General features: G+C 45.8%; 1 protein-coding gene across 2 annotated transcripts in view; it reads left to right on the top strand.

Moving 5' to 3' along the window:
* The window catches only part of BMERB1 (bMERB domain containing 1), a 158,151-nt gene extending 133,972 nt beyond the window's left edge, over positions 1-24,179 (top strand). For both annotated transcript variants that reach the window (XM_081556307.1, XM_081556306.1), the window contains exons 3-6: positions 13,318-13,391; positions 18,758-18,872; positions 20,168-20,250; positions 22,963-24,179. In XM_081556307.1, the coding sequence (XP_081412433.1) occupies positions 13,318-13,391; positions 18,758-18,872; positions 20,168-20,250; positions 22,963-23,075 (385 nt within the window). In that variant the 3' untranslated portion in view covers positions 23,076-24,179. The remainder of the gene's footprint in view (positions 1-13,317; positions 13,392-18,757; positions 18,873-20,167; positions 20,251-22,962) is intronic.
* The last annotated feature ends 550 nt before the right edge of the window (positions 24,180-24,729 follow it).

Raw genomic sequence — 24,729 nt, 5'->3', positions numbered from 1 at the left:
AGTAAAAATTTTCAATTACTCAGCTAGGCTGTTGTAGGGTGAAAGCAGTCACAGACAGTAGGTAAATGAATGGGCACAGCTGTGTTCCAATAAAACATTTTTAACATTTGCTTGGTACAAAAGTAATTGTGGTTTCGGACCATGAATTTTAAATCATTATAACTAGGCTGGAACACATCTTTATTAATCAAAATAAGAGCCATTACAATCAATACATTTTTGCCAATGAGAAATAAGTTTGTTTATCCCTGTAGCATGAAAATGTATACTTCAAGATTCAACTAACTTTTGGAAAGCATTTTCAGCATCCTGCTTGTTGTGGAAGCATTTTCCCTGCAAAAAGTTGAGATGCTTGAAAAAGTGGTAGTCGGTTGGTGAGAGGTGAGGTGCATATGGTGGATGAGGAAAACTTTGTAACCCAATTCACTCAACTTTTGAAGTGTTGGTTGCGTTATGTGCAATTGGGTGTTGTCATGGAGAGGAATCGGGCCCTTTCTGTTGACCATTGCTGGTTGCAGGTGTTGCAGTTTTCAGTGCATCTCATCTATTTGCTAAGCATACTTCTCAGATGTAATGGTTTCGTCAGAATTCAGAAAGCTGTAGTGGATCAGACAGGCAGCAGACCACCAAGCAGTGACCATGACCTTTTTTTTGGTGCAAGTTTGGCTGTGGGAAGTGCTTTGGAGCGTCTTCTCAGTCCAACCACTGAGGGGGTTGTTGCCTGTTGTTGTGTAAAATCCACTTTTTATCGCACATCACAGTCTGATTGAGAAATGGTTCACTGTTGTTGCATAGAATAAGAGAAGATGACACTTCAAAATGACGATTTTTTTGATTTGCAGTCAGCTCTTAAGGCACCCACTTATCGAGCTTTTTCACCTTTCCAATTTGCTTCAAACGCCAAACAACCGTAGAATGGTCCATGTTGACTTCTTTGGCAACTTCTCATATAGTTGTAAGAGGATCAGCTTTGACAATGACTCTCAATTGTCATTGTCAACATTCGATGGCTGGCCACTGTGCTCCTCGTCTTCAAGGCTCTTGTCTCCTTTGCAAAACTTCTTGAACCACTGCTGCCCTGTATGTTTGTTAGCAGTTCCTGGGCTAAATGTGTTGCTGATGTTGTGAGTTGTCTCTGCTGCTTTACAACCCATTTTGAACTCCAATAAGAAAATCTCTCAAATTCGCTCTTTGTCTAACATTGTTTCCGTAGTCTAAAATATAAAATAAACAGCAAGTAATAAATCATTAGCAAAAAAAACCACATTAAAATGGTGTATAACATAACCACATTTATTAAGAATGTATTCTAATATCAAACAGCAAATTTCAACAATTCAAAATGCACAGTTACTTTTGCACCAAGCTAATAGATACTGAACACTGAATTTCATATAATGTTGATGTGTCCAGATATGTTCTTCTTTGTTTTTTTTTTCTATTTAAAAGTAAAATCTATTCTTATTCATGGATTCCAACAAAGCAGGCAGGTTTGGCCCCTGGGTCATAGTTGGTTGATCCTGCTGCAGATTCAAGAGCAAACTTATCTTCCAGGAAGTTTCTTGAGTGCCTTAAACAGAAAGTTCAGATTGAGGATGCTGTTTCTCCTTGGAGTGTACACACTGATCACCATGTCGGCCACATAGACACTGGCTTTCATAGACGCGTAGCCAACCTGAGATGGCTCCCATGTCCAATCCTTCATAACCCGGATCCGTATGTCACCAGTGTGTCCTATTTTGGTGGATTCTTTCTTGTCACGTAACACAGACACCACACTCCTTTCTACAGTCAATGTTTGAGCTTCGCCCTCTGCCTGAGTGCCTGGCACTCTTCTCTGTGACCGGCCAGGTTGTACCCCTCCCATAAATGGCAGCCTCTGCTGAGGAACCTCCCCCCAGACTACTCTGGTCTCTGTCTTCCCTGAACTCCAACCACCACATGGCATGGGACTTCAGCGTTCCCACCTGAGAGGTCAGTCTGCCCAGGTTCAAGTTCCTATTACTCACTCTGTGGCCTTGAGCCAGTTCCTAACAGCATCTAAAGGATGCTGATAATAATGCTCACCTCTGTAGACTTAAAATATAGTCACAACCTAAAAGTTGAGTTATGTTTCATTCGGTGGGAATTTTTAGGACTTCAGGCCCAGGAGGCAGCATCTCAAGTAGCCCTGAGAGAACTGCTCTGAGGAGGCGAGCAAGGGGAGCCAAGTTATATAGAAGGTTTGCAAAGGAGGGCAGGTAGCCTGATTGTCAAAAGATTACTGTAAATCAAAGAAAACCAGATATCCCAAGTTAAGGAATGTATCGCTTTTCTATGTAAGGGAAGATGTAAGAATCTGGGTCACTGAAATCATTCCTTTGATATATACCTCAGCTATCTGGGGCCAGTTTCTTGTGTTTCACATCCTGGGTCCCTCAGGGCTCACTGTCCGGAGTGGCTGCGGTCTGATGGCTGCTAGATGGCAGGTATTTTTTCCTTCCTGAGTTTCTTCAAGCCTCATCTGCTCACCATACATGGTAGCTACAATTGCTGATGACTGTGACATCATTTGTTTACTGATATGGCAGGAAGTATTCCATTCTGCACCTCATAGGGTTGCTGTGAGAGTTAATTGAGAGATTTGTATAAAATGTTTACACCAGAACCTGGCCCCAATAGTATGAAAACATTAATAAATGCCAGCTACAATTATACTTCTATGTTGTTTGACATTTTTCCAGGAGGCTGTATTTCTATGATATGTATATGATTTTTGAAAGACCAAAAGTACCCTTTTAGGTATAAAACAAAAGTACAAAAATATTGTTTGTAATTTTTTCATAGAAACTTGTAATTGACATGTGGCACTGTTGACTTAAAAAAATATTCATAACCTAAAGACAGTTGTTTTATTCAGTGGGAATTTTTTAGGACCTCAAGCCCAGGAGACAACATCTTAAGTAACCCTGAGAGCTTTGAGGAGGTGAGGGGATGAGCCAGGTTATATAGAAATTTTGTGGGAAAAAAAAAAAGGCAGGTAGTCTGAACATCAGAAAATTTTATTGTTAATTAAGAAAACTAGATATCCTAAATCAAGGAATTGAGCATTTTTCTCCGTACGGGAAGATGCTAGAGTCTAGACTCACTGAAATTATTCCTTTGATATGCACCTCGGCTATCTGGGGCCAGTGTCCTTTGTTTTCACATCTTGAACTTCCTTTCCTCAGGGCTTACCCCGGGGAGGGGCTGCAGTCTGATGGTTGCTGATATTCTTTTCCTTCCTGAGTTTCCTTAGGGCTCACTGGCTCACACTAGCGGGCTACAATCACTGATGACCATGATACCCTTGTTTACTGATATGGCAGGAAATCTTCCATTTCTCAGCACAAACCCCAAGAGTTCAGCTTTATGAGTTTTTCAGTATTAGTAAATTTTCTGAATCAAAGCAGAGAACATCTGGAAAACCCCTGAGGGAGAGAAGAGTAATTCAGGCTTGAGGGAGGTGACGTTCTTTTAGGAACAGTGTCATCTCCCAAATGAGGGTCTGATTACAATCACGGAAGAAGCCAGTTAACATGCAGACCACAAATATGCCGCAAGGACACAACAGGCCTTCAGTGACGCGTCCTAAAGACCTCTATTTGATGGATGTGTCACCTGAGCCTGCGTGGCAGGCACCTCGCAGGTCCTTGGTCCCTAGCTTACGTGATGCTGAGAGGGGGCTGAGACTGCGGTTTCCCTGGAGAGGTCTCAACACTTATTCTCCCCCAGGGACAGCATTTAAACTCATTAATCCAAGATTGCCAAACAGACACACACATTCATCATCTCAGTGCCATTAGGTTGGAGGAAATTGAAATAGCACAGAAAGTGAGACTCATTCTTTGATGCAGGAATGTTGGCTTAGAGTTTTCAGGAGTGTCTGAGCAAGTGGCAGCCTAGTGGCTCACCATCTTACCCAGAGCAGAGGGGTGGACAGAAGTAACCTTTCCCCTGTACCTACTACAGATGTGCTGAGCACAAGGCTGCCTGCTGTACACCCGTAAGCTGATTTCATTCTTCTACTGCCCAAGACAAAGATAAGATTCCTCTTCAACAATCAGAGCGCTGACACCCCGAGCAGTGGAAGGACTTGCCCAAGTCATGTACCTGGTCAACGGGGGAACTGACCCCGCCCTACTCAGGTCCAGCTGGGTCTGAAGCTTGTTATCACCTCTACGTGCTGGAGGAACAGGGCTCCGTGGATCTTGTGTCAACTTCAGAAACAGTCACAACCTAGAAATTGAGTTATATTTTATTTGGTGGGAATTTTAGGACTTCAAGCCTGGGAGACAGCATCTCAAGTGACCGTGGAAGAACTGTTCTGAGAAGGTGAGGGGAGGAGTCAGGTTATATAGAAGTTTGCAGCAAGGGGCAGGTAGTCTGAACATCAAAAGGTTATTGTTAATTAAGGAAAGCCAGATATCTCAAGTTAAGGAATGTAGTGCTTTTGTAAGCAGGAGAAGATGCAAGAGTCTGGGCTTGCTGAGATCATTCCTTTCATATGCACCTCAGCTATCTGGGGCCAGCAACCTGTCTTCTAAGATCCTCCTCTCCCAGCTCCTCAGTGCTCACATAGTGTTCACCATGGCAGCAGCTCCGTAGCTATCAGATTGCAGGTATTCTCCTTCCTGAATTATCTTAGGGCTCGCCAGCTCACACCACGGGGCTGCCATAGCTGATCACCATGACATCCTTGTTTACTGGTATGGCAGGAGATACTCTATTTCACATTTGAAGCCCCTCATCCTCTATGTGAAGAAGCAGAAATGTGGGGAGAGGAATGATTTGCCCAGAGTCATTATGGTTTTGGTGGTGGTGGTGTTGTGCAGTCGCTAAGTCGTCTGACTCTTGGCAACCCTGTGAACCGCAGCACGCCAGTCTTCCCTGTCCTCACTATCTCCTGAGTTCTGCTCACACTTGTGTCCGTTGAGTCAGTGATGCCATCCAACCACCTCATCCTCTGTCACCCTCTTCTCCTCCTGCCTTCAATCTTTCCCAGCATCAGGGTCTTTTCCAATAAGTCAGTTCTTTGCATCAGGTGGCCAAAGTATTGGAGCTTCAGCTTCAGCATCAGTCCTTCCAGTGAATATTCAGGGTTGATTTCCTTTGCTGCTGCTGCTGCTGCTGCTAAGTCGCTTCAGTCGTGTCCGACTCTGTGCGACCCCATAAATGATTTCCTTTAGGACTGACCAATTTGATCTCCTTGCTGTCCCAGAGACTCTCAAGAGTCTCCTCCAGCACCACAGAACAAAAGCATCAATTCTTCAGTGTTCAGCCTTAAAATTTATGGCCCAGCTCTCACATCCATACATGACTACTGGAAAAACCATAGTTTTGACTATAGAGACCTTTGTTGGCAAAGTGATGTCTCTCTTTTTAAATATGCTATCTGGGTTTGCCATAGCTTTTCTTCCAAGGAACAAGCGTCTTTTAATTTCATGGCTACAGTCACCATCTGCAGTGATTTTGGAGCCCAAGAAAATAAGAATTCTGTCACTGTTTCCATTGTTTCCCCATCTATTTGCCCAAGTGATGAGACTGGATGCCATGACCTTAGTTTCTTGAATGTTGAGTTTCAAGCCAGCTTTTTCACTCTCCTTACCTTTATCAAGAGGTCCTTTAATTCCTCTTCCATATCCTGGTCTTTGCCCCCAGTTCCTGACAGAGCTCCTGAAATTTTAGTTACTTCCTGAATGACAGGGATGCTGGGAGCATCTTCTGGGGAGCATTTGTTCCTTGACACAAGAGCTTCCTAGATCCTGGGAATTTCCTGAGTAATGAGGGTCATTTTGCATGCTAATGAGATGCCTCAGTGGCTTTGGGGTGGGAGCTGGTCCACAGAAAGACCAAGGCTTGCTTAGAAGCTTGTAACTTGAGAGGAAATTGAACAACCGCTGAATTCTCTGGGGAGATTGTGGAGCCTGATCTCCACAATCATTGATCATTAATAATTGATGATGCCTACATGATGAAGCCTCATAAAACCTCTTGTGATGTTTAGAGGGCTTCCAGGTTGGTGAACACATGGAGTTGATGGGAGAGGGGCCCGCCCTGGGGAGGGCCTGGAAACTCCCACACTCTTCCCCATACCTTGCCCTGTGTATCTTTTCATCTGGCTGTTCATCTGTACCTTTTAAAATATCATTTATAATAAGCTAGCAAATGTATGTACATGTAATTCTGAGTTTTGAACGGTTCTGGCAAATTATCGAAGCTGGGGAAGGGGATCATGGGAGCTCCCAATTCATAGCCAATTGGTCAGAAGTGGAAGTGGTCCCAAACTGCAGTTGGCCTCTGGGTCTGACGGGGCTGAGCCCTTGACCTGTGAGGTCTGTGCTCACTCCAGGTAGTATCAGAATTGAGTTCAATCACCCAGTTGGTGTCCACCAAGAACTGGAGAATTGCTTTGTGTGAGAAAACCCATGCATTTGGAGTCACAAGTGTAGCATATATAAAAAACCAGAGTTTTCCCTTTAGTCATGGAGGAGGTTAATGGTAGGGCTCCACATCCCAGATGTTATTTATTCTTGCCCATCTCAAGATGTTCACCGCATCCACAACTTACAGAGTGTTGTGTTAGTTGTTCACTCATGTCTGACTCTTTGCGATCCCATGGACTGTAGCCTGCCAGGCTTCTCTGTCCATGGGATTCTTCAGAGAAGAACACTGGAGTGGATAGCTTTCTCCAGGTGATCTTCCTGACGCAGGGATCGAACCTAGGTCTCCCATATTGTAGGCAAATTCTTTACCATCTGAGCCACTACAGAAGACCCAGGAAGAAGCCAAGTAAATACTCCCTTAAAAAGTCAACCTTTTCCTCTGTCAGTCTGCCTCTGCCTTCACATCTTGGTCTCTGCTGGGTTTCCATTATGCTCCAGACCATGTCATTTGCAGAGAGATTTTGTAAAGCAGCAGCATTATTATTCTGACAGAGCCTATTCACCTCTCCACGTCCAGAGCTGGTAAAATGACCAATTTTCTCCATCGTCCCAGCATGTAAGGTTGAGACGTGTGATGACACGGGCTGACTTTCTTTTCCTTCCTCCATCAATCAGGTTCTCAGAAATGACATCTCTCTCTCTAGAACGAGCTGGTGGCAGCAGAGTTCCATTTCCAGGGTTTAGCACTATTCATGCAGAGAACTGGACTAATGGGGCTTATTTGAAGTTCCAGCCCAGCTTCAAAAGTGCTTTGCATGAACTGGTTAAATGTTTTTTGAATAATATTATTTGATGACATTGGACAATCAACATGATGTAATGCCCACAATAAGCAGGGTATATGCATGTTTATTTTGGTCCTACTTTAATTAAAGATGCACATGTCCACATATATGTATTGGTGATGGTGTCTTCAGCTACAAGTAATCAGAACATCTGATTAATAGTGTCTTCAATTAATTAGATGTCGGTGGGGTGGCTCAAGGATGTCATCAAGGATCCGTCTCTTTCCTTGCTTCCCCTGTGCCACCCTCACCAGAGTGGTTGTAGCAGCTTCAGGAGTATGAGAGGTTAGCACTCAAGACTAACATTGTTTTAGGAAGAGGGACCCCTTCTAGGGCCCGAGAATGGGCTCTTGTCTGACACTTGGAAATGAATTGTGTGAGGAGACACACAGTGCTATGCTGTGGTTAGTCGCTCAGTCGTGTCTGACTCTTTGTGACCCCAAGGACTGTAGCCCGCCAGGCTCCTCTGCCCGTGGGGATTCTCCAGACAAGAATACTGGAGTGAGTTGCCATGCCCTCCTCCAGGGGATCTTCCCAACCCAGAGATCGAACCCAGGTCTCCCACTTTGCAGTTGAATTCTTTGCCATCTGAGCCACCAGGAAAGACTTCACTGGGAAGGGGCGCCCAGGCAGAAAGCAGCAGGGTGAGGGAACCCAGGAAAAATCCTCTGCCATGTGGCTCGCAGTCTTGGGTTTTATGGTGATGGAGTTAGCTTCTGGGTTGTCTCTGAAACTGACTCGGGGTCCTTGCTGGTGGTGCATGCATTGTTCACCCAAGATGGATTCCAGAGAGGAGGATTCTGAGAAGTTGGTAGGACTGGTATCTCCTCTTTCGTTTTGACCTTTCCCAAATGTTTCTGGTTGGTGGTAGCTTGTCAGTTCTGCACTCCTTACCAGGACCTCCTGTTGTTAAGATAACTACTATCATATATGGAACCCAATTTGCCTGCATTGGCTGGCACATTCTTTACCACTGAGTCACCAGAGAAGTACCACCTCAGATATCTATTTTATACATAGCATCAATCGTGTATATGTTTCAATTTCAGTCTTCCAGTTCATCCCACCCCTCCTTGTTTGGTATCCATACCTTTGTTCTCTATGTTTGTGTCTGTTTCTGCTTTGCAAATGAGATCGTGCTTAGTCACTTCAGTCGTATCTGACTCTCTGCAACCCTATGGACCGTGGCCTGCCAGGCTCCTCTGTCCATGGGATTCTCCAGGCAAGAATACTGGAGTGGGTTGCCATTTCCTTTTCCTTAATGAGGTTCTGATGCATATCTGCCTGTGAGAGCTTCCGAAGAATTTCACCTTGTTTGTTAATGTGTTGGGGATTTGGATGGACTCAGGAGGACTCAAAACCGTGCTAAGTGCAGGTTTGAGATGGATAAAGGGTGAAGGCCCCCCCCCCCAACCAGGGCAAATCCCCCAGACCTGGGCTACATGAAGGCAAAAGACTGGCGTGAAATCCACCACAACACTCAAGAGTGGAACAGTGGCCTCTGGGTGCATGTCGATCAAGGTTATGTGTAATTTAGTTTCCTTATTTGTACTTGTTTGTATTTTTCAAAATTTCTACAGTGATCAGGAATCTGCCCTGCAACCAGATAAGAATTCTATTTAAAAAAATATTTTCCTCCTCCTCCTCTTCTTTTTTTTTTGCCACTTTATTTTTTAATTGGAGGATACTTGCTTAACAGAATTTTGTTGTTTTCTGTCAAACATCAACAAAAATTTTATTTAAAAAATTTTTGTACAGAGGAATATGATCAAAATAGGTCTGTTTGTTAAGAAGTTTGAAGATGTGGGATCCATCTGTCAGATAACTGCTTGTCCAGCATCATTCTAACAGCTATTAATAGTGACAGATACCATTTACTGAGCATTGTACTATGTACATCCCAGGCACATGCTCAATGCCTGACCTGCATAGTAATCCTGGACAGCTGTACTATTACAATTTGTATTTCAAAGATGAGGAAAGTGAGAAAAACCTCTAGCACTCGGCCCCTTTGAGCTAGCGATGTTTGGTGCCAATAATCTTGCTTCTAACATTGTTGCTAATGGCTAAGTCATGTCCAACTCTTTTGCGACCCCGTGGACTGTAGCCCACCAGGTTCCTTTGTCCATGGGATTTCCCAGGCAGGAATACTGGAGGAGATGGCTAACAAACACATGAAAAAATGCTCAACATTGCTCATTATCAGAGAAATGCAAATCAAAACCACAATGAGATATCACCTCACACCGGTCAGAATGGCCATCATCAAAAAGTCTACAACCAATAAATGCTGGAGAGGGTGTGGAGAAAAGGGAATGCTTTTGCACTGTTGGTGGAAATGTAAATTGATACAGCCACTATGGAAGACGGTATGGAGATTCCTTAAAAACAAAGAATAAAACCACTATATGACCCAGCAATCCCACTCGTAGGCATATACCCTGAGGAAACCAGGGTTGAAAAAAACACACGTATCCCATTGTTCATCGCAGCACTGTTTGCAATAGCTAGAACATGGAAGCAACCTAGGTGCCCATCGACAGATGAATGGATAAAGAAGTTGTGGTACATATACACAATGGACTATTACTCAGCCATAAAAAGGAATGCATTTGAGTTCTGATGAGGTGAATGAACCTAGAACCTATTATACACAGTGAAGTGAGTCAGAAAGAGAGAGATAAACACCATGTTCTAAAACATATATATGGAATCTAGAAAAATGGTTCTGAAGAATTTATTTACATGGCAGCAGTGGAGAAACAGACATAGAGAATAGACTTATGGACATGGGGAGAGGGGAGGAGAGGGTGAGATGTATGGAAGGAGTAACATGAAAACTTACATTACCATATGTAAAATAGATAGCCAACAGAAATTTGCTGTGTGGCTCAGGAAACTCAAACAGGGGCTCTGTATAAACCTAGAGGGGTGGGATGGGGAGGGAGATGGGACAGAGGTTCAAAAGGGAGGGGGTATATGTATACCTATGACTGATTCATGTTGAGGTTTGACAGAAAACAACAAAATTCTGTAAAGCAATTATCCTTCAATAAAAAAAAAAAAAAAAAAGAATACTGGAGCAGATTGACATTTCCTTCTCTAGGGGATCTTCCTGACCCAGGGATCGAATCTGCGTCTCCTGCAATAGCAAGCGGGTTCTTTATTATGGCTGAGTCAACAGGGAAGCCCTGCTTCTATTATTACCTGTCACTCTTTTGTTCCTTTCACCATCTCTCCTATCATCTTTCAAAAATTATCCATCAGGTACCTATGTCAATTCTGTGGTTATAACCCAAGATTTCTCAACTTCACGATTGGCATTTTGAACCAGATAATTCTCTACTGAGGCAGCGGGACGTTTCACAACATTCCTGGATTCTACCCACTAGATGCCAGTAACAGTCTCCACGCACAGCCAGTGATAACAGCAAGTAAGTCTCCAGACATTGCCAGATGTCCCTGGAGACCAAAACCGTCCCCATTAAGAACCATTGATATACACAATGGCATATTCCTCAGCTATAAAAAAGAATGCATTTGAGTCAGTTCTAATGAGGTGGATGAACCTGGAGCCTATTATACAGAAGTCAGAAAGAGAAAGACAAATACTGTATATTAACGCATATGTATGGAATTTAGAAAGATGGCACCAACAATCCTATGTGCAGGGCCGCAAAGGAGACACAGATGCAAAGGACAGACTTTCAGACTCAGTGGGAGAAAGCAAGGGTGGGACGATTTGAGAGAATAGCATTGAAACGTGTATATTACCGTATGTAAAATAGATGACCCGTGCGAATTCAATGCATGAAGCCCGACATGCAAAGCTGGTGCTCTGGGACACCCAGAGGGATGGGGTGGGGAGGGAGGTGGGAGGGCAGGTTCAAGATGGGGGGGACACACATGTAATCCTGTGGCCAATTCATGTTGATATATGGCAAAACCCATCAGAATTATAGTAAAGTAATTATCCTCCAATTAAGATAAATTAATCAAACAAAAATCTGATCAGACCACATTCAGACTCCAAAGACCAAAAAAAAAAAAAAAAAAAAAGTCATACCTGGGCTTATTGCCACAGACAAGGAACAGAGAATTGTCATCAGAATCCACTGTCAGATGGCTATGCTGCCCACACCCCTTCTTAATAGACAATAAACACCTATGAACTGTTCCCCTAAAAATAAATAAATAAATAAATCACTGATTTAGCCCGATCTCCACGCTCCATGTAGGGAAGGATTCTGGGGCACCTCTGGTTGGAACATCACTGATAGGAACCCAGGGAAACAGCTTGTACCCTTTTGGCGAAGCCCCCCTGCTCATTCGCGGCAGCTGCCACCTGCTAGGACATTCCAGGACAGGATTTGACAGTCACTTGGAGTGCCTCTGGCAACAGGAGTAGGAGATGGAGGCTGAAGTGAGACATTCCTGCCACTTGTCCTGAAAGCTGGAATGGTGCAGTTGGAATGGGTCATTTGGGCCATTCTTGGCCAGCGATGGGCAGGGGGGCCCCAAGCTGGTCTGTGGATGGTGCTTCTGAATGGAGATCTTGACGAAGACGCCCCAGAAGGAAGCAGAAAGATCAGTGAACTCGGACAAGTTGATCTCTACTTCTGGTCCTGCCTACACTTGCTGTGTAGACTCAGATGAACCCTTTGAGAATATTCATGCTTCTCTCTTATCTCTTCCTGGGACAGAAGGTTGATGTGGACAAACCGGTCCACTCCATCCCCCCCACCTGCTTTACTCTTCTTTGGAGCATCTGATGTTCTATTGTATTTGTGTTCACCCTCTGTCTCCCCAGATTAAATTTCAGTAATGAAGGCAGGGGAGGCTGGTACATCCCTGAAGCCTATGACAGTGGCAGACACAGTAAATGCTCAATAAAGACATGCAGAATGAAGGCACACAACACATCCAGTGGGGAAGCTACTTGAAAATATGCCTCGGGTCATAGACATGTCATACCCTTTGGATTCAGTGGTTCTACTTCTGAGAATCAGTAGCTCCCACCCCAAATAATCCAACATGAAAGAAAAGCCTTAGGTGAATCCTCCAGTGGCTAAAATAAAAGCAACCTGAAAAATAATCTAAGTAATCAAGATTAAGGGCATAATTAAAACCACCCTGATAAATCTACTTGGTAGAATTCCAAGTAGCCGTTACAAACATCATTTACAGTAAGATGAGCTAATATTGCAATACACAGACACGAAACTAGACTACATAATGCAAAATTGTGAATGCAACCCAATTGCTGAGGTTATAGGGGTGATCTTCTTTTTACACTATTGCTGGGAATATCATGCAGAGTCCTTTTGGAGGACAATTTGGAAATTCCTATCAAAATGCAAGGGTTCATGTCATTTAACCCTCCATCTGCATTTCTAGAAATTAATTTGCTAGGAATTCCTTTATTTCTAGTAATCTATCCTAGAATAAATCTGGAAGTAAGTCTAATGTCTATGAATGGGGGACAATGGTTAAATAAATCACTGTATACCAATATATCAGAATACTATACAGTCATTAAAAATGAGGAGATATGCATGTCCTGACACAGTAATATGCTCAAGACAAAAAAAAACTAATTGCAAAATGCTTTTGTACATGAATGATGTTGTATGTGGTAGTAGAAGGGTACACTTTTTTTTTTAATCTAGAGGAATAGGTAAGAAACCCTTGACGATGGTTTTCTCTAAAGGATAGGGTAAGATTTTCTGTCTGTGCTGTTAATTTTTGTGATGTTCGTCACATAGCTGAAAAAGGAAAACACTGACCCCACGACATGAAATCGCTCACATAAGCCAACAAAAACCAGGCTCATGAAGACTGGAAGGAACTCTATCAAGGTGTTATTAACTGTTATCATTCCTGAGTCATGGGAGAACGGGCAGTTTTTGTCTTGTTATTTTTGATGGAAAACTTCTAAAGAGCCTCTGTGATCTTTACAGAGGACAAAGCCCTCCCACCAGTCCCCTTTGTTTGAAGCTGGGGTGGTGCTCAGGATGTAGAATGTTCTGTTGATGTAACTGTGGTCGTGTGGTGTCCTCTCTCCCCAGGATGGATGACATCCAACTTTGCAATGACATCATGGACTTGAAGCAGGAGCTGCAGAACTTGGTCGCCATCCCAGGTAACCATGGGGACCCCACCTCCGCCAGACAGCTGCTCAGAGTCCCTGTCTGGAAGGCCCTACCGCAGCCTCATTCTTGCAACTCAGTGCTCCTGATCGCTGGTTCAGCCAGCTTCGCATGAGGCAGACTTCATTCAAGTCCTAATTCTGCCCACCTCCTTGACCTCGGGCAAGTCATGCATGTTATCTCTCTGAGACTCAATCTCTTCTCTGAAAATGGGGTAGAAATAGTAATAGTACCTAATTCATTGGGTATAAATCTCTTTGTGATGAATGAAACAATGCAAACCACTTGCTTAGCTTGATGGCTGGTCCAAAGAATCCAGCAAATATTAGCAATGATTACTCTTATTATCCTGTTTGGGAATAGGTAGAGTATGGTGGTTACAAGCTCTGATTTTGGAGTCAAACCTACACCTGTCACTTATTAATCATGTGTCTTTGGGCAAGTTATTTCACTACAACTCAGTTTCTTCATCTCTAATCTGGGACAATCACACTGTCTGTCTCAGAGGACTGTTGTGAGATAAAACATGTAAAGTGCTTAGGAGGTGTCCAAGGTAGCTCAGTGGTAAAGAATCTGCCTGCCAAATAGGAGGCTTGGGTTCGATCCATGGGTCAGGAAGATCCCCTGGAGAAGGAAATGGCAACCCACTCCAATATTCCTGCCTAGAAAATCCCACTGACAGAGGACCTAGCAGGCTACAGTCCATGGGGACTCAAAGAGTCAGACATGACTTAGCGACTAAACAACAACGACATCCTATTATAAGTGCTTAACAAATTAGCGCTATTGTTATGGGGCTTCCCAGGTGGTGCTAGTGGTAAAGAACCTGCCTGCCAATGCAGAAGACGCAAGAGATGCAGGTTTGATCCCTTGGTCAGGAAGGTCCCCTGGAGGAGGGCACAGCAACCCACTCCCATATTTTTGCCTGGAGAATCCCATGGACAGAGGAACCTGGCAGGCTGCAGTCCATAGGGTTGCACAAGAGTCGGACACGACTGAAGCAACTTAGCACAGACATATTATTATTATTATTGTTATCATTAACCTGAGCTTCCTGGTGGTTCAGACGGTAAACAATCTGCCTGCAATGCAGGAGACCTGGGTTCGATCCCTGGGTTGGGGAGATCCCCTGGAGGAGGGCATGGCAACCCCACTCCAGTATTCTTGCCTGGAGAATTCCCATGGATGAAGGGGCCTGGTGGGCTACAATCCATGGGGTCGCAAAGAGTTGGACAGGAGTGAACGCCTAAGCATAGCACAGCACGTCATTAACCTAACACATCCTTCTCATCCTTCAGGCCATAGCTTCTTTGACCCGTTTCCCCAAGCACGCCTTCCTTGCCCATCCAAGCTGGGTTAGATGCCTCTGGAGGCACTTACACTTCTCAACATACAGACAATCCCCAACTTACAGTTTGATCTAACAATTTTTGGATTTTATAATGCTGTAAAGTCTCTAAAAATGTCTCCAGATGTTGCCAGATATCCCCTGGCCAGGGAGGTGGGCAAATTTCCTGAGAAACCCTTTAAAATCCAGAGATTTGGGTTTGAAGCCAGGATTGCCAGCTGAATGACCTTCATTGAGCACCTTGATTTCCTGAGCCTTAAATTCCTTGTCTGCAAAATGAAACAAACCATGAGGCATGCACATGGTTGTTGTGGATATGCCCTGAGGCGTCATAAGATAGCAAACATACTTTATCCTAAGAGGAGTGTGTGCAATGATTATAGACTCTTCTGGCATCATTGCTTTAATAAGCAACTATTAGTTGCTTTAATGAGCAACTACTAGGACTACCCTGGTGGCTCAGACGGTAAAGAATCTGCCTACAGTGCGAGATCCCCTGGAGAAGGGAATGGCAACCCACTCCGGTATTCTTGCCTGGAGAATCCCATGGACAGAGGAGCTTGGCGGGCTGCAGTCCATGGGGTCTCAAAGAGTCGGACGTGACTGAGTGACTACAACTTTCACTAGGTACCAGGCACTGTGCAGGCCCCGGGAGGACACAGATGCGTAGCCAGCCCTAGTTGAGAGGGGGTGACAGGACTTCCCTGGTGGTCCAGTGATTAAGATTCCTGGCATCCAGTGCAGGGGGCGTGAGTTTGATCTCTGGTTGGAGAACTAAGATCCCACATGCTGTGTGGCACAGCCCCCCAAAATAAATAATGATAATAAATAAATAGAATTTTAAGAAAAGGGGAAGTGACAGCTTTGGCTGTGGGGCTTCTTCTTGAGGCAATTAAAATGTTCTAAAATCAATTGTTATGATGACACGGAGTCCATGTTCACTCTACTTGCCACACGATAGGCCAATAATCCGAGACAAGGTGTTAAGACAGGGAAGGGACTTTATTTGGGAGCCGGCTGACGGCTGACGGAGAAGATGGCAGGCTAGCGTCTCAAAATAACCATCGTGTGGGGCCTGGATGTCAGGTTCTTTTATGGATCAGAGATGGGAGGAGGTGAGGAAACAAAAAGACCATTTTTTGTTTGTTTGTTTTTGTTTTAATAAATTTATTTATTTTAGTTGGGGGCTAATTACTTTACAATATTGTAGTAGTTTTTGCCATACATTGACATGAATCAGCCATGGGTTTACATGTGTTCCCCATCCTGAACCCCCCTCCCACCTCCCTCCCCAGCAAAAAGACCATTTAATTGCTGCAACTCTCTCCTAGAATGGCAAACCTCAGGCAGGGTGGGGTGTGTTAATTTCTTTCTGCCATCTACAGGTGGACAGGGTTGTTTTAGTTTAACAGTTCTGCAGAGGCAGCAGGGTTCCCCTGAGGCAGGCCATTATGTATGCTTATAATAAAAAGAAAAGCGGCAAGCAAGGGTTAAAGAGAGGAACAGATTCAGCAGGGAGTCAGAATTAACCCTTCCTGGTTGCTGCAAAACAATAGGACTTTCGGACCTGGCTCCTGTGGCCGCCTCTGGAGCCTGGAGAAGAGAATCCCTCTTTGTGTCTTTCAGCTTCTCGTGGTTTCCATCAGCCCTCGCTTCTTGGCTTGTAGCTGCCTTATTCCAGTCTCTGCCTCTGTCGTGGCCCTCCTCTCTGTGTATCTCTGTGTCATCTCCTCTTCTTTAAAAAAAAAAAAAATTATATTTATTTTGGCTGCACCAGGTCTTAGTTGTAGCACGCGGGATCTTCCATCTTTGTTGTGGCATGTGGGACCTCGTTCCCCAACCAGGGATCGAACCTGGGCCCCCTGCCCTGGGAGGGCAGAGTCTTAGCCACTGGACCACCAGGAAAGTCCCCATCTCCTCTTCTTATAAGAACACTAATTATTGGATTAAGGGCTCATCTGAATGAGTATGACCTCATCTTAACTAATTACATCCACTAAAACCTTATTCTCAAGTAGGGTATTTCCAAATAAAATTAGGGGTGGCAAGTAGGTGGGTGATGCTGGGAAACAAAAGTAGTAGTAGGTAGGTGACTGGCACAAAAGTACCAGTCGATAGGTGAGTGGTGCCTGGAAGCAGATGGGTGATGCTTTCAGGCAGGTGAGTGATACCACCAGGTGAATGGGTGATGCCTACAGGTAGGTGGGTGGAGTCTGCAGGTAGGTAGGTGGGGCTTGGAGAAGGCAATGGCACCCCACTCCAGTACTCTTGCCTGGAAAATCCCATGGATGGAGGAGCCTGGTGGGCTGCAGTCCATGGGGTCGCTAAGAGTTGGACACGACTGAGCGACTTTACTTTCACTTTTCACTTTCGTGCATTGGAGAAGGAAATGGCAACCCACTCCAGTGTTCTTGCCTGGAGAATCCCAGGGACGGTGGAGCCTCGTGGGCTGCTGTCTATGGGGTCGCACAGAGTTGGACACAACTGAGGTGACTTAGCAGCAGCAGCAGCAGCAGGTGGGGCTTAAGGCAGGTAGGTAGTACCTGGAAGCAGGTGAGAGATGTTGGCCAGAAGGGCACGTCATACACAACCAGGTGAACAGCACTGGCTGGTGGTATGGAGACCTGGGTCAGCAACTGGTTTGCAAGCTGGGACAGACCCCTTTGAGTAGGTGGCCTCTCCCTGTGAGTTTATGGAGGGGCTGAGGGCCCTGAGCAGAGGGCTGCAGCTGAGTATCTGGGAAGGCTGGGAGATGCCTGAATGGGCAAGAGATAGTGGGGATGAATAGCTTGAGGAGGGAGGTTTGTGAGTTCCTGCGGACTCTACCCATAGCCACATGACTCTGGTGTAAGATCTGGTGCCTGGTAGAGGACAGGGGAGTATTGGAGGGCTGCTGCTGGTAACTTGGAAAGGACAGTGACATCACTCCCTGAGTCCAAGGGCGCTGTGGTTAATCCACTTGCTGAGGGCAAGGATGCTCTGTGATACTTATGAGTGATTTGCAGAATCAGACTTCAGGACCCATTACCATCATCAGCACAGCGATGAGCAGGAATACAGGGGCTGCTAGATCCCAATTCCTTGCTCCCCTCTGATTAGTGAAAGAAACTAATTTTCTCTCTACCCTAAATATTATATTCTCCTTGTCTCTGGTTCTGCCTCCAGATCTAGAGGAAATAGTCAGTGACTGTTTGAACTGGCAGAAGGACAAGCTGCCCCATGAGTTTTATCTTCTAAAGGGGTCTGAGCAGAGGAAGCCAATGCAGGGTTAAGTTTCTGCCCTCCTGGTTGTCTCAGTCTTCATGTCCAGCTCTTGTTGTTTTGTCTCTGCTATGATGCTCTATGGAGAAGGCAATGGCACCCCACTCCAGTACTGTTGCCTGGGAAACCCCATGGACGGAGGAGCCTGGTAGGCTACAGCCCACGGGGTCGCGAAGAGTCGGACACGACTGAGCGACTTCACTTTCACTTTTCACTTTCATGCACTGGAGGAGGAAATGGCAACCCACTCCAGTATTCTTGCCTGGAGAATCCCAGGGACGGAGGAGCCTGGTGGGCTGCCGTCTATGGGGTCGCACAGAGTCGGACATGACTGAAGCGACTTAGCAGCAGTAGCAGCAACATGATGCTCTAACCCTTGGTATTTGGAACAGGTTGGGAAAGTGTGGGTGCTTTTCGTCTGATGGGTTGGCTAAGCCTCACTACAGAGTAATCACCTCCTGCACCCTGCCTGTGTCCTTTCCCCCCCGGCCTTCTTCAGGACCCCCTTGCAGCATCAATATCATTTAGCAAGCATCCACCACGGGCCAGCTCTGTGCCAAGTCATTTACTAACATCCCCACATCCTCGCATTCAAGCCTCACTGTGTATTTTCCAGAGGAGCAAAAAGAAGCTTGAAGCAATCCGGTTGCCTTTCCAGGTTCATCCAGCAAGTTAAATAGTCCAGCTAGTCCTGGCCCCTTGGACTCAGTTACACTCAAACTGTCTCTGCTAATGCGTTCTTCTTCCCAGAAAAAGAAAAATCCAAGTCGCAGAAGCAGAGAGAAGATGAGCTCATCCAGAAGATCCACAAACTGGTGCAGAAGAGAGACTTCCTGGTGGACGACGCAGAGGTTGAGCGGTTAAGGTAAGCAGGCAGTGTGTCCCCTGGGCGCAGGGCTGGGGCTGTTAGAATGCAGCTCAGCTTCCTTCCAAAGCCCATCATCTGCTCCCAGACTCACAGCTTTGCAACGGGCATGGCCTGGCCAAATGCTCCCCAAACACTAGATCCAGATGAATCCTACTGGCCCGAGGCCCCACTTCTTATTCAAGAAAAACTTAAATCCAGTTACAAAAAGTTCTGTGAAGGCCTATGGATCTTAAGTGAATGTCATTTGAGGAGGTGACCAGGGAGAAATTACATCACAGAGCACATGGCAGAGTTCCTACACATTCTTTTCACTGAGCTTTCTCCCATCTTTTCAAGGCACTTTTTACAGAAACTCTACCCCCTGTCCTAACTTGCTTCCTCCCCACTTCCCAGCTCTGTTCTCTCCCTTTCTGTCTCCTGTGGGCCTCTAAGGCCCCTCCCTAGCCTTCAGGGTCTCCTATTTGCAGATGCCCCTGCCACGTTGATCTGGTCAACCACGGGCCCTGGAACCGCAGTGCACCTGAAGTCTCTGCAGGGGACCAGAGGGCATGAAAGATGCCATTGCTGATTCTCGAATTTTTTTGTGATGGAGCAAAGCCTTGAGAGTCATCCACAGGGGAGAGGCTCAAAGGGCCTCTTCCAAACCAGAGGACAACTTCCCTTTAATTCTCTGTGACCTCCCGAGTCCTCAAAGGCTGCTAGGATGCACTTTACCCAGCTCAGCCAGGCTTGGACCATTGGCTTTGCTTCTGGTGACCCTTGGGAGAACTGAGGTGACTTGCCTTCTGAGACCTGCCACCTACTTTGTCTAGGGTAACTTAAAGGTGCAGGATCAGGAGAGGGATTGCCCAGCTCACTAAATCCCTGGTAGGGAGGCTGGGTCCTGTAACACCCCTGCCGCTGCCCTAGGGTCTCACACCTGCGGGCGTGGGCATTTACTCCCTCACTGATATGTGTTTCTGCTTCAGAGTAGATTCATCAAACAACACCCAGCCACCCACCCACTGTACACACGTAACAACATGTGCACACCACGCATACACAAAACATAACACACATGTACCACCCACATGTAACACTCAAGACACATGTACCATCCACACATAACACATGCACCAGCACACACAGTACACATCAGCATATATACACCACCCACGTATAACACACAGCAACGTACACACACCATCCATAAAGTCTGATACATGATTCCACACTCTTGCTTCATTTTAGCAGTTCCTTGATGCTCTCCTAGCTTACTGTTCTTTCCTGTCTTTATACATCTGTCTTCACAGGGAGCAAGAAGAAGATAAGGAAATGGCCGATTTTCTGAGAATCAAGTTAAAACCTCTAGACAAAGTAACCAAATCTTCAGCCAGTGAGTGCATACACTATTCTTTCTCCTCCCGCATCCAACAGAAAAGGAAATTTAAATGAGGTCTGGAAGCCAAGGGGACACAACAAAAATGCTTTCTAGAGATCAGACTTGAGCACAGGATGGCAGCAGGCAGGGCCAGCCTCACGGGTGAGGAAGCCCAGGGCCCCACAACTAGAAGGGCACTGTGCTTGCTTTCATGTCCCACTATTGCTGTCTTGGAAGTCTTAAGAATTTTCCAACAAGAGGCCCTGCCTTTTCATTTTGCACTGAGTCCTGCGAAGTGTGTAGCTAGTGCTGGTAGCTAGTCCTTGCTCATATGGTTTGGTGCATTTCATGGAAGCAGTTGGGTGGCCACTGAGGCAAGAAGGTGGGAACTGAGGCTCAGGAAGCTCTGGCCTCTGTTGGAGTTGGAATCGCTGGAGGAACAAAGGCAGAAGTTTGCTTTCAGAATACCAGCCTCACAAGATACTCAGAGCAAAAAGTGTTCTGGGTGAAATAAGTTTGGGAAATGCTCTGCACTTGACCACTCTTTGTAGGCTCCCAATACCCATTAGCATATTAAAGTGATAACCAGTCCTGCTGGCTAGGAACTGCCTTCTCCTTGTTGGCCCAGGAAGACCACTTTGAGTTATAAGAAATGGGGACCCAATTCAAACTGGCCCTAGCAATAACAGGTGATTTGCTGGAAAAAGAGCAGTGGGAGCCAGGGCTTCAGGGCCTGGACACCCTTGCTTTCCTTCTGGTTATCCACTTGGCACCTCTTGTCATGTTAGCTTCATTTCCTCCTACTACACAGGCCTTCCTGGGGCCAGAAATCCAGGACCATAACTTAGCAGAAGCAAGACAACAACTGGTATCTAAATGTGTAAGATTCTGACCAGCCTTTCTTGAAAGGATCACGTCCCCACCTGCTAGGCCCATCGCTCTCATGAAGAGGCTGGGAAGTTGTGATTTTCTGGGTCTGGGTCACATGCCCACCCCTGTAGCCACAGGGGCATGAACTGTTCTCAGAGAAAGAGTGATGGACAGTCTTGTTAGGAAGACAAAACCCAGAAGCTGCCACTATCAACTGAAGCCACAAACCCAGTGTTTCCCTAACTATCCATTAATATTCCATGAAATTACATTTGTACTGTGAAGGAATAAAGAAAGAGAAGGGCCCTGGTCCTTCTGCAGGCCCCTAAAGTCACAAGCTGGAGAAGGCAATGGCATCCCACTCCAGTGTTCTTGCCTGGAGAGTCCCAGGGACGGCGGAGCCTGGTGGGCTGCCATCTGTGGGGTCACACAGACTCGGACACGACTGAAGCGACTTAGCAGCAGCAAAGTCACAAGGCACGTGGTTTTTGCCTAAATCCAGCATCTTCAATAGACTGTCTCTTCCATGAAAGGCAAATTAGAAAAACTCCACCTAACAGTGTGGAAAAGGATACAAGCAAGGAAACTGGTCTTCTGTTTAAGATTATGGATAGAAAAAAGAATTCCAGCCAGAAATCAAAACACCAAGCCTGTACCACATGCAAGTGTTGGGTCCAAATATACGTCATCCATGTGGGCTGGAATCCCAAGTTGAAAAATTAAAACTAATCTAACACCAGTGAAATCTCTGGAACCCCAGCAAACCAAATGTAAAGTTGCTCAACAGAGACCCCTCAGCTCCCATAACACAGCCCACAGATTAAAAACAACTCCCATGCAGATGATCTCGCAATAAAAAATTTAAAACCAATGAAGAATGGAAACACCATGAAAGCAGTCCATAGATGCAACCAAAGAGAATGTCTGTCTTCGCATGAACCAGAAATAACAGAGTATCTAAAAGAGATAAGTGTGTTTACAATGACTAAAGAGAGAAGAGAAGGAATAATACTCAAAATGAAATAGCAAGATGCTATGAAAAACAGAAGAGGTAAATTAGCAAACAGTTAGCCTTCTAAAAAATTACTGTCTGAGGAATTCCCCAACGGTCCAGGGGTTAAGACTGTGTTGTCACTGCCAAGGGCCCAGCTTCAATCACTGACTGCAGAACTAAAATTTCACAAGCTGCGTGACAAAAATGAAAAAAAAAAAACAAAAAAACCAACTATTGTCACTGAAGTGAAAACTCAATGGATTAAACACAAAGACACAGCTGAAGGGAGGATTCATATAATTGGAAGACAGAGCTGAGAAAATTACCCCAGAATGCAGCATCAGGAGACAAACAGATGGGAAATGCAAAAGGGAGGTTATGAAACATGGAATAATAAGAATAATAAGGTTTAACTGACATCTAAGAGACATTCCAGAAGGAGCAAGAATGGAGAATGACAGGTGAGGGTATCTGAAGCAATAATGCGTGAGCATTTTCCAGAACTGAAAGGTAGCCCTCTGGTTGAAGTGACTTATTATTTCTCAATCAAGTACTTCTTGAATGACAGTCCCAGTGCTGGGCTTGGCACATAACAATGGTGAGGAGAACAGAACAAGAGAAGGGCTAAAAGCTGTAGTTAGAAGCTAAGGACTGAAAGCCGCTTGACCTCCAGGGGGGTGGGAACAGTCACCAGGACCATAGCAAATGCAAGTCAGCGCCCCACACTCCTGTGTGGCCTTGGGGTGGGGCCTGGCTGGGGTTGGGGTGGACCTGAGGCTGCAGACGGTCAGGGCTCTCCTCACCTCACCTCTCCCTCTCTCCTGTTTCCCCTCCCTGCCCCCCGCTCTCCTACCTTGCTGCAGGCTCCCGAGCAGAGAAGAAAGCAGAGCCCCCGCCTAGCAAGCCCACAGTGGCCAAGACGGGGCTGGCGCTCATCAAGGATTGCTGTGGGGCCGCCCAGTGCAGCATCATGTAGCCCCTACGTGGGGTGCCCCCGGGGCCACGGGGACCCCCTCCCACCCTCTTGTCTTCAGAGCCCCCATTTCACCGGGGCCCAAGAGCTCTCCAAGGCAGAAGGGATTGAAGGCAAGCCCGTGACCGCCGCCAAGGGCCCAGCCGCCCTGTACAGAGTGTAGCAATAGGGAGTCCCTCACCATCGCATGGCCCTCCCCAGAGCATGCCGAACCCAGGAGCCTGTCTCCCTGTTTATCCAACCACCAGGAAAGGTCCTCCCTTGAAAAAGTATTATGTCCACTTCTACCTAGCTGTATCTCACCCACCGTGCGAATGAACCAGGAGAGGGGCATGATCCCCAGGTGTGTACAGTTGTGACTTTTCAGCAGTCCAGCACCATGCTGGACACTTCCCCTAGCTGCTCTCCTAGCTATGCTGTCAGGCTGCTCCAGACGGTCCTGTCCCCCCGTTCTTTCCTCTCCCAGGGGTTTGGCCCTGGAGGGCTCCGTGTAGCCCACATGTCTGTGGAGACACAGAGGGCCCATCTGGAAAGACTGAGCTTGTGTGTGGTCATCATCACGTCTCCCGCTTCCTCCCCTCCGATGTCTGGGCGCGGCTCACATCAGGACTGTGTCTGTCCGCTCTTGGTTCTTCCTTTGCAACGTCTGTTCCAGGTGTGTGGGGATGGGGTCCCCGGCTGGAGCGCGCCCAGTGCTTGGAAGAGGTAACAGAGAGCTGGGAGCTCCAACACGAGGCCAGGGAAGATGAGAACGGACCCAGAGCAGACGTACTTACTCTCCACCCTCCGGGGCCCGCCGGCTGGATGGTGTGCCGGCAGGACGCCACTCACCGGCCTAACACACAGACCTCTGCAAACATCAGTGGCAGGCGGGAGAGGCGGCCTGACCCAACCGTGTCCAATCATTCGGTGGTGTATTTTAACCAGCCTGAGAAATTCCACCTGTGTAACTTGATGTACATTTGCTACAGCCAGCCCGGCACAGCCCATGTGACCTCTCTGTACGTGTGTGTGTGTTGTGACCGGCCTAAGTAGTTAGCGTAACTCAAGATTCGCTGATGTGCAATCATCCATTGGAGAAAATAAAACTGGAAACCACGTACACAGCATTTTTAAAGCTTTTACTTTATTTTTGACTATAGAAGTAACCCATGTACATAGTTAGTAAATCATTTACAAAGTACCGAAAGTATAAAAAAGTTTTTGTTTTTTTAAACTCCCAGTATTTCTCCACCTACTCTGACATTTTGGCATATATCCTCTCTGTCTTTTTTTAAGCATTTTTTTTTCATGATTGGCATTCTGTTGTACCATTCTATAACAGTTTTCTTTTTCCACCTATCATAGGATCACTATCGTTCTGCCACGTCATTAAAAGCTCTTTGTAAACATTAAACACTTCATAAATATTTCCAATGGCTGCTTAGTAATCCATCTTGTGGCTATACTGTAATTTATCTAACCAGATTCTCCATATTAAACATTTAAGCTGTTTCTAGTTTTTTCAGTTTTATAAGTAATGTCAGGATAAACATCCTTGGGGGTGGAGGTTGAGGGGAGTGTGTTGGGTAAAGCTTCATCTGAATTTCTGATTTTTCCTTAGCACAGACTCCTAGAAGTAAGGTTCTAATTTACATGGGTCACATTTTTTCAAAAT

Source organism: Giraffa tippelskirchi, chromosome 13, assembly GCF_054371585.1.
Source record: "Giraffa tippelskirchi isolate mGirTip1 chromosome 13, T2T-mGirTip1v1.2.pri, whole genome shotgun sequence".
In the NCBI taxonomy this organism is placed as follows: Eukaryota; Metazoa; Chordata; class Mammalia; order Artiodactyla; family Giraffidae; genus Giraffa; species Giraffa tippelskirchi.
This window is presented reverse-complemented; position numbering and strand designations above follow the sequence as displayed.